At 36.8% G+C, this 10702-nt stretch overlaps 1 protein-coding gene across 1 annotated transcript; it reads left to right on the top strand.

Annotated features, from left to right (window-relative positions):
* Nucleotides 1-1252: 1252 nt before the first annotated feature.
* LOC140245718 (uncharacterized) lies at nt 1253-7254 on the top strand. Its single transcript, XM_072325253.1, has 5 exons — nt 1253-1592; nt 2476-2601; nt 3739-3869; nt 4838-5072; nt 6746-7254. Exons 1-5 carry the CDS (start codon nt 1253-1255, stop codon nt 7252-7254), a joined length of 1341 nt encoding a protein of 446 aa, XP_072181354.1.
* Nucleotides 7255-10702: the final 3448 nt, after the last annotated feature.

Here is a 10702-nt window from a genome sequence, read left to right on the forward strand (position 1 = left end):
GCAGAGGGAGTAGAAATAGAAATAGAGATTAAGGGATGGTTGAGGTGGGGAGATTTATGATACTATGCAACCAGTCATGGTGTGCATTCTTACCTGTCTAATATTGTTTACTTCAAACATGAGTTTTATTGTTTTGTTTACTCTAGTGTGTGTGTGTGTGTGTGAGTGTGTGTGTGTGTGTATGTGTGCGTGTGATTAAATAAACTGCACATTTCATTTCAGCACTTTGACCATAGCGAAATAAGCAAACAACGCTATAACGGCAGGTAATAAATTACCGTACACTGTGCTTCATATGAAATCATTATCATGCACTAGTCACATATGGACAAAAAGCACGTTCAAATGCCTGAAGGAACCTTGAACCATATCTCCAGTGGTACGGGTATGGTACTTGATATGCGAGGTACGTAGACTTCGAAAAACTAGCAAACACACAGATGTACCATGGGAAGAAGCATCATAATTATTTGACTCCTCACACTATATTAGCTCTTTGTATGAATTTGGAATTGCGCTTGTCTCAAAATGTCTGACGTGCGCTCGACAATCGCCAGTTTTTTATTTGCTGTGCTGACTGAAGATCATTATAGTATGAAGGGCTTTCGTGGATAGTACAATCAAAACGATTGTTCACTTTGCTTTGTATAATTGCCTCGGTCTGCATCTACCCATGATGGACAAAAGATCTGTTTTCGTTCTGCTATTAACATTAAATGCTTCTGTATTCTGCGACCACACTGCAGAAGGTAACTGTGACTTTATTTATTTTCATGAACCTGCATTCATAAATAGGCTCAGCTTTATCAGGTCTAACCGAGCGATATCACTGCAGGAGTATTTAGACAGACAGAACTGCACTGAAATCTATATACCTGTAATCCCGTGATATGATGTAATCGCAATCCTTTTGTTTGGCGTTGAATGTCAGTTGGCTCATTTCTTTTGCATGGTTTCACTTTTTTTCTCGTGTTTCGTTTCAGATGCATTCATTTTGTATTTGTAAAATAACTGATTTCCCACGTTGATTCGACGTTGCATTCATTTCCTTATTCAAAGCTGTCAACGGGTGTTTCGTAGTAAGTGCAGTTTGCACGGTTGTCTTGTTCTGATGACGTATGTTCGTGTAACTCAGTTTTCTCGAAAGAAATGTCAGAAATAAATGAAAGCTGCCTTATTATTATTTGCTAAGAAAGTAAATTTAATTGGGTACAAAAATGTTGCCTCATAAGATCTTCCTGTTCCCGTGGCGATGGCATCAAAACATACAATCGAGGAATGCGTCCAGAAGAGCCAGTCCAGCCAAGGCAGGTGTACGTACCAAACTCCGTCCAACACTACTTTCATTACATTAACGTGTGTCGTGAGTGGATTCAAGCCTGGCGTTTCTATCGAATGGACCGATGAGTCTGGACAGAGACTTAAGTCCATGACTTCGCAACAGACGGCACTATCTGACGACACGTATGAGAGGTTCGAGAAAATCAATGTTTCAGCCAAACATGGGACAGAGCAAACCTTCGTGTGCATAGCTACCGGTGACTCACTGAATGGAACGTCAACCACGGAAATCACTCTTTTGCCTGCATCAGGTTTCGTTAAAAGTTATCAATTTTCCCTTTTTAAGTAACGAGTCAAATCATAGCTTCTGACGTCACTTCTAGATGCCTATCGAAACAAATAGCAATACTTCGACAAACATTTTTAATCTGATTTCTCACGGAGAAGTCTAATTGGAGTGGGTAATTTTTAGATATATAATTGTTCGACCACACAATCAAATATGAGTCTTTTCCCTAGTATACACACATGTTTTTTGAGTGTTTATTCCCTGAGTAAAGACAAGAGCTTAAAATAATGTACTTTTGTGTACTGCGTGTGTACCCGTGTAGTTAGTAAACCGCGTCTTTGGCACTACGCAAAAAAAAAAAAAAAGAAGAAGAAGAAATAATAAAGTAAAAAATGTTGATGTTGTAAAATTATCGAGGAACTTATTTACATGTTTAGGGATTTTTATACATGTAATGGACAATATTTGAAGAGTTTGTTTGCAAAAACCGATAAGTCCATTTTTGAAGATTTTGAAGTACGATCTCTGTCATAAAGTACAAAATAATACCTTTTAAATGATATATTGGTCACTACATATACAGGTATATTTCTTAAGTTATGGTCAAAAGAAGCAAAAATTTTCTTATTATTCTCTTTATTTTTCTTGACTTTTAATCGCAAATATCTCCATTTGGCAAATATGGACTTATCGGTTTTTGCAAACAAACTCTTCATTTGTTTCAACTATTATTTGTCCATAAAAATTAACAAAATATCATTGTAAGCAACAATGATAATAATCATCAAGACTCAGTTATGTCTGTTCTTGCTTTTGCAAACATAACATGGAATTAAATTCAAATCATTCATTTATCAATCAACGATTGAATAACGGGCTTTACTGTGGTTTTTATTGAATTTCAGGAAAACATGATAATGTCGGTCTCATCATTGGACTTGTCATTGGCATACCAGCTGCCGGATCCATCCTATTTCTCCTTGTTAGAAAGTTTCAGAGAAAATGCGATAAGGATTGCGGACGGTTAGAAGGTGTCATTTTATGTTTCCATTTTTAATCACTTTTGCGTATCAGGGTAACCCCCCGAGGACAATTAACCACCCCCCCCCCCCATTTAAATATTGGTTAGTTATAATTTTAGAGTAAAGATTTGGGTTAGTGTTAGATTTAGGGTTAGAATGTGGGCTAGGGTTAGGACTAGGTTCAGGATTAGGGTTAGGGTCAGGGGAAGGGTCTTGGGAGATTGTTTAGGGGGTAATTGTCCTGGAACCGTTTGTTTGTTTGTGGTAACATCCTCCACCCTTCCAATGTTCGTATTCATACTATTAAAATTGTTTCAATAAACCATTTCTGCCATGACTATATATATATATATATATATATATATATATATATATATATATATGTATATACCGGGTGTCCCAAAAAAAAAGCGGAACGGTGGGTTTTCAGTACTTTGCGTTCTAAAAGTGATATATTTTTTGACATCATTAGAAAGAGCATTTTCCGCAAAAGACAATGATACCAAAATCATGAAATTTAGTTCAGTACTTTTTATTCTACGCCAATTTCTGAAAATGCAGTCATTTTCAAATTTCGTCGGATTTGGGGGACTTATGAGATAATAATTTGAGTGCAACACGCGATCCATACGGTGAATATTGTGTAAGCTCGGTGATCCATGTCAACAAAAGATACAGCTCTCACATTGGGCACTGGCCAGGAAAAAAAGCAGTGTGTGTGTGTGTGTGTGTGTGTTTGTCTGTGTCTGTGTGTGCGCGCGCCCAATATGAAAGCGTTATCTTTTGTTGACATGCATCAACGAGCTTATACAATTCGCCGTATGGAACGCGTGTCTCATCCAAATTATTATCTCATAAATCGTAAAAAAATTGAAAATGACTGCATTTACAGAAATTGGCGTAGAATAAAAAGTACTGAACCAAATTTAATGATTTTGGTATCATGGTCTTTTGCGGAAGATGCTCTTTCTAATGATGTCAAAAAATATATAACTTTTAGAACGCAAGGTACTTAAAATCCACCGTTCCGCTTTTGTTGGGACACCCGGTATATTGCGGTACAATGGGGCAGTATAATTTAAAACAAAAACGCGAGTAACTCGCTTTTAACTGAAATATGATTTTTGGTAAATCATGTTGCCTAAGTTTCAGAGGACTCACCACCGAACGTTCAGACAGCACTGAATATTGAAGATGAGAGCAAAAAGTGGTACTCCGTACAATGGGCGGACTTCAAACTTTATTGCAGACGACTGAAGGACGTGTCCACACAACACGTGAGTACATTGTGTGATGGTTTATGTGTAGAGCGACATTCCTGTACATGCAGGCAAGAATAAAATTTCGCATAAATTAATGTTGAGTACTATCTGACGATGCTGAAAAAAATTAGTTTGTTTAATATATTTCAAGGCTTCGATAGGTAGTGTATGAGAGCATAACTCAAAATTAGGGCTGTAACGTCACTTGACTGAGCCAGGAAGGTGCTAAAAAATGCATGTGTGCATGCATTGTTAAATCAATTCATACAGCGTGTGGTGAGCTCAAACTGGCGCTCAGTGAAAAGTTGTAATTGGGAAGTTGTAAAAAGTTTACATTGCAATGTTTTCTATTACTGTTCAATATGCATGAAATGGGTAATAAAGATATGGACTGGCACCTTTCAGGGGGATACGACATGTTAGTACAATTTAAGTTTAGATGGGAATTCCGATTTCTAACTTTGCGATGTAATTATAATCTGCTATGAAAAATGAATGAGAACACAAATCTAAGAGTAAATCATAGTTTCTTTGATAAAAATCAATAATGAAATGAGTTACGGGGACGATCGCCCCGTCGCTGTACAGGCATGCAACTTGGAAACATTAAACTGCACATAACTTGAATATGAGACCATTCTGAGGCAAATAATTTTCACACTCACTATAATGTACTCTTAAATGACTCCCACAAGGATTGAAGCAATCATCCTTCAGCTTTCCCACTGATTCCTACTGATCAGTTACTAGCCATTCCCTTTAATTTTCGCATAATTATATAATAGTGTCGCAAATATTGTGATAATATGTATAATCATTATATACACTGCATTATCATTTTGCCAAAAAGCCCTCGTGGTTTGATTTTTATTTTATTTGACGGTTCATAATTCGTTGACTTCCATAAACAATCAATCAATACAATATTTCTTAGAAACACTGTTTGTATCATCAAAACTGACCTCATGTTATTTCCTTTTCAGCCACGAATACCTTTCTGGTTGTACGCCGTCTACCGATTCGCACTCGCCGCCTATTTCTTCGCTCTTTTGATAACTCATGTCGTATTTGCAGAGGAGACACTGGGCCCGAAGTTCCTCATATACCTGGAAGCATGGACATATATTACAGCAACATATTATGTAAACATTGCCCTTGTTAATACTGCCATTGACTTCAAAAACAGCGAGCAACATGGAACACTTAACATGCTCAAAGGTACAATAATTATTGTATTGCTGGAGTTCAATAGGGCAGGGGAGGGGAACACAAAAGCCGAGAGGGCCTTAAAAGCCCAATAAGCAGCGTATTCCACCAGGGTGGTCAACAACTTCACATTTGAGCATGTCGCAAGCTGTGAGTGTGAGAATATTACAGTCTGGGTGGCAAAGGCCAATTTTGGGGTTAACCTTGTTATGTCGTCTGCCTTATTTTCTTGTTTGTTTGTTTGTTTGTTTTTTCAATGATTTAACCCTATCAAATTCGGGGGCGCTGAATCCGAATCTGGATGACGCACCTTTGCAGCCTTGAGGGTTTTGAGATATTCAAGATGGCCACCAAAATGGCCGCCAAAACCAGGAATCCTTTTGTATTTCCATCTGAATTGTGACAAATTGAAAACAATTGGTGGTTGTACACTATTTCGAGAGTGCTGAATCCGAATCTGCATGATGCAACTGTTTAATCTTTGAGACTTGCCAAAATGACCATTAAAAATGAGCTTTTAAATGTATTTCTTTCTAAATGGTTAAAAAAAAGAAAAAAAAAGAATTGAGAATTATTATATTGACAAGTTTAACCTATTTCGAGGGAGTAGAAGCAGAATCTGACAGATGCAACTCTTGCACTCTCTCTGGGTTTGAGTTATTCAAGATGACTGCCAGAGTGGCTGCCAAAAATTGAAATTTGATATGAATATTTCATTATAAAATGACGAAAAATTTAAATTAAGTTTAAAATAGATGAATGATCTTATTCTGTCTCGATGGTTCTAAAGCCGAATCTGGTTGATGTTACTCTGGCATATTTCAAGTTTTGAGATATTCAGATATGTCCAGTATAAACGCAAGGTCCTTTATATATATATATATATATATATACATATATATATATATATATTATTTATATATATTTATTTATATTTATATATACATATATATATATATTATATATATATATATATATATATATATATATGTATATATATACATATATATATATATATATATATACATATATATATATATATATATATTCCATAGTAATGATAAAATATTGTGATCGAGAGTGAAACAGTTGAGCAATTTGTCAAATCAGCCAAAACTCAATGGCATCGAAAATGGCAGCATGTTGCGTTTATACCTGTGTTGACAAGACTGATATCAAGATTACACTAAAACTTACGACAGTGTCCCACATTGTGTTCATAATGTATTCAAATAGTAGCTTATTTGAAATGCTCGAATAGAACAGTGTAAAGATGGTTTCACACTGCTGTGTAAATTTTCCACAGTGTTCACATAACAGTGTTCTCTTTCACACTGTCAATTTATGATTGACAATGTGTTCACAATGAAGCATGTATAAGAAATATATATTTTGCAGGAGGCATGTCTCAAGTTTATTCTACAAATATTGCAAACAAATACACAGAGTATTGGAAGTGGTGTGTAACGGTTTTACATTGTGGGGACATTGTGTACTTGTCAGCATCTTTATTATGACTGCCATTGACTGATTGACATTTTATGCCATGCAGTCATAAGCGGGAACGGTATAGTTAAGCTGAAACGTGATTGACAATTTCAGCGCCATATATTATTGCAATTTATTTTGATCACCATTATTCTCTTCCTCCACCCCCTCTTAAACATCTTTCCTTGTACGTTCAGACAAATTTCGGTACCAGATTCAGTGGTTTCTCTTTAACCTCACCGCCACTCCTTCCATCATTACTACTTTCGACTGGGGGCCGCTGTACTTTGCCAAGTCAGAAAAGGTATCGATCTTACTTTACGTCAGCATCTACCTCCTTCCCAGCGTCGTCTGCCTCATCGAAATCTTCCTCACGTTGATCGTCGTCCGTTTCTTACACGTGGTCTACCCGGCCTTGTTCCTGATCAGCTACCTTCTATTCACTGTCATCTACTGGGTGGCTGGAGGAACGGACCCGTTCGGAAACCCCTTTACTTATTACTTTCTGGACTTTGGAAACTACCCCGGCATCGCCGCCGCCCACATTGTCGGCTTCTCCTTTGCAACGCTGCTGGTTCAGGCCATTTTGAAGGGATTGTACATTCTCCGTGTTCGATGTATGGATAGTCAAAGAACAGAAGCCGCTCCTCCTAGAAGTCCTACTGAGGAAGCGTCAGCTGTCGAGCTCGAAGGTCTGACCACGTAGTTTTCCTGGTTGATACCCTCACCTTCAACAAACTCTTTATGCCGAGGATAGAAAAAAAAAACAACAACAACAACCTTGCTATCAATATGCATGTTCAGACAAACTCTGTCATGCTACTCACTGCCAGTACAGCATTAATGTTGTTGTTATAATTTAATGAAATATGAAATTTACATAGAGGTGAAGCACATCTCAATGAAAATAATGGTACAGTCATTTCTTTCGCATAGCCCGTTCTCTTTTGACTGCTGTGTCTTGGAACGTCTGGTGTGACGCTACGTGTATGTACGTAATTATGAATGATGATATATATTTTTTCGATCATTATCCTATATCAATATTGATAATTCATTAAAATTTCATACGTTCCGAGGTGAGACAAAGCATTACCATAGGTAAAAATTTATCATCTGCAGATTAAAGGTATCTATTCTAGGAGGGGTCTATACGTGGAATTCATTAGAGAAGATTTGTATCTCTTGCTTTTATCAGTCTTCATTGCTCTTAAAAACAGGGGGGGGAGGTGACCGGGCGATTGAGCATATTTGGAGTGCAAGTACAACTTCTAAATTGCGAGACTTGAATGGATCGATTTTTTTGTATGACTATCTCCGATAGATGAACCCAAATCACAGACGATCAAGACATCGAATTGATTGATACGTGGGAGTTGTAAATATAATATTTGCCTATGTCAGACGGGAATAAGACTAAAAAGAAATAAAAAGAAATTACTCTTTAAAATTAACAGAAACTAATAAACGAGTCCATTGTTTCACTATGTCCGTCTGTCGCCGACCACATGCGCAATTTTTAATTATGAAAGTCATAAAATCGCATTCTTTTCTGCTTCATTGCGAAGGACAGCAAGCACCTCGCAAGTAATGCACTTCGACACATTCCATGAGTGTAGATTTATCAGTTTAGAAGGTCAGAGTCACAAAGATGAATAATCATAGCAATATCACTGCGTGTGTGTGTCTAGGGGAGGTGACTTGTGTGGTGTTCTCTACTGTAAAAATCCACCATTTTATATTTGAAATCAATCAGCAAGGTGTTGAAATCCTGTTCATTTAGGACCCCAAGTGCCATAGAAGTGGATTATTTTTCAAGTTTTGACCATTTGAACGAGTGTATTTTGAGGACCATTTAATTTTTGATGCTTGCACTGCTAAAGGCTACAACTTTATTGTAGTCCCTTGTATGCATTCCTGCGGGGTCATCCAGCCTCAGCCCCAGGATCAACTTTTGTGAGCAGCCAAAGATTTGTGCCAAGTTTATGATATGTTTATATATATATTTCTTATATTGATCCCAACCAACAGGAGCTAGAATGAGATGTTTTATATTCCTGTGCATTGATGGAGAAATTATTTTGCAGTTTCTTATACCCCGTGGAGCTAGATTTGAACTTCAGTTAACCATCAACTGTTGGCAACTTTTAAACTCTTCTTGAACGATTGGAAAGGAACATTTGGAAAGTCCTACCAATATGGGAGCCTGGAACAAAACAAAACACTCATTCTTGCTTGCATTTTTTTTTTTTTTTGCAACTGTATGTATTCTCCTTGTACTGACCAAAGACCTGCAAGTAAGTCAATACCAATCCCCTGAATCCTTTGAATCTGATTGTATGAAGGTGGCAGTGTGTGCATCCCTTGCTGAGGGGTCAAGTGCTGTACCTGCACGTCTCCTTAATTTAGCTCAAGATCCCAAAGCCATCTTGTTATTCTGCTTTTACTGAGTGGCCAAATTGAGAGAAATCCAGGGCCATCTACAAAAAATGCCCAACAAGACTACCCATGTGCAGTATGTCAAAAGACAATCTTTAATGACGATGCAGCCATCCTTTGCGATGCTTGTGGATATTGGTGTCACATTTCATGTGTGGGCATCTCACCAAACTTGTACCAATGCCTTGCTAATAACCGGAGGGCCAAACCCCCAAAACTCGCTTATTTAACGAGTGAGTTGCACTCTCTCTACAAACTAAGTAGACCATGCTTATTTTCAAGATTTTATTGTAACAAACAACATTCCACTGGTCTACCTCAAAAAATTTGTTGCGAAAGCCTCCAAATCCAAGATGGCGTCCAAAATGGCCGCCATATTTACTGAATTTGTTATTTGAATGATAGAATTCGACAGAAACATCAGATTTCAACAAATGTGATGTCATATGAAAGAGAATAAAATTTTCTACAAGTTGATACCATTTTTGTTGGTTATTGTGATAACTGGATTGAGATTTTAAGGAAAAAACACTAATTTTTTGATATTTTTCTGAAAAAAGGAAAATCATGAAAATGCTTGATTCAGCATAAATCAGAGAATTACCGAAGGATTATCTTGAAACGTTTCAGGAATTTTGTTTGACATATAATTGATATTTGGAGAAAATTAGGGGTCAGTACCGCTTTTTGTTCAGGAGTAATAATGTCTCAAACTTGAAAACTCACGTTGTAAAAATGGGCACTTTAGTTGTGACAAGACATTGCTGGTCATAAAAAAAGTCTGCGCACGTTAAGACTACTACACGCGTTTGCCAAGACTACCACTGGCACTTCTACACGCGCCAGTGCCAGTGGTAGTCTTGGCAAACGCAGACTCATGCATTGACAAACAAGGGTTTGTGCCTGCAAACTAACTTTTCATACCAAGTGGTAGCTTAAGTGACGCTGATCGCTATTATTTCAAAGTGGATTGTTCTGAAGCAGATGAGATGAAGCAAAAATTTCTTTCAAATAGAGGTAGAAGCTTGAAACAACCTGGCTTTAGAAAGTTTCTAACAAAATTTGGATCAATCACTCAAAAGAAAATCAAGATTGCAGGCCATCAAAGCTGACATAGTGTGTTTCGCCAGAGTAAATGTATCATTTCGATTTTGATATAATTTTGTCTGTTTTGCTTATATGGTTTGTTTATATGGTTTTTATATAAATTTGAAAATTGTAACGCTATTTCAAACCATCTTAGGTTTTTATGGAGACATTGTTCAGAATGCACCGTAAATATTTCTCTAAAAAGTAAAAAAAAAAAATAAATAAATTTAAAATGTTTACGAAAACCATGTAGAAATTAAGATCTTTCCCATACAATCAATATTTGGAGAAAATTAGAGGTCAGTATTGTATTTGGTTCAGGAGTTGTAATGTCTCAAACTTGAAATCTCATTTTACATAATATCATGTTTTTACACGCATCTGTTTCCAAAGATGTCACAGAGGGTCAAATCCAAGTTTGTGCTTACTTTTCGAGTTCCACTCTCTCTATGAATAAGACCATACATAAAGTTACTAAGCGTACTAAGCAATGTTTCGTAATTACACCTCAGTAGATTTGTTACAAAAACCTCCAAAGTACAGATACGGTCCAATAGGGTCACCATTTTTATTGATTTAACATTTCTATTGATAGAGACATCGGATTGCAGAAACTTTGATGTCAT

The sequence above is a fragment of the Diadema setosum genome, unplaced genomic scaffold (assembly GCF_964275005.1).
Source record: "Diadema setosum unplaced genomic scaffold, eeDiaSeto1 scaffold_24, whole genome shotgun sequence".
In the NCBI taxonomy this organism is placed as follows: Eukaryota; Metazoa; Echinodermata; class Echinoidea; order Diadematoida; family Diadematidae; genus Diadema; species Diadema setosum.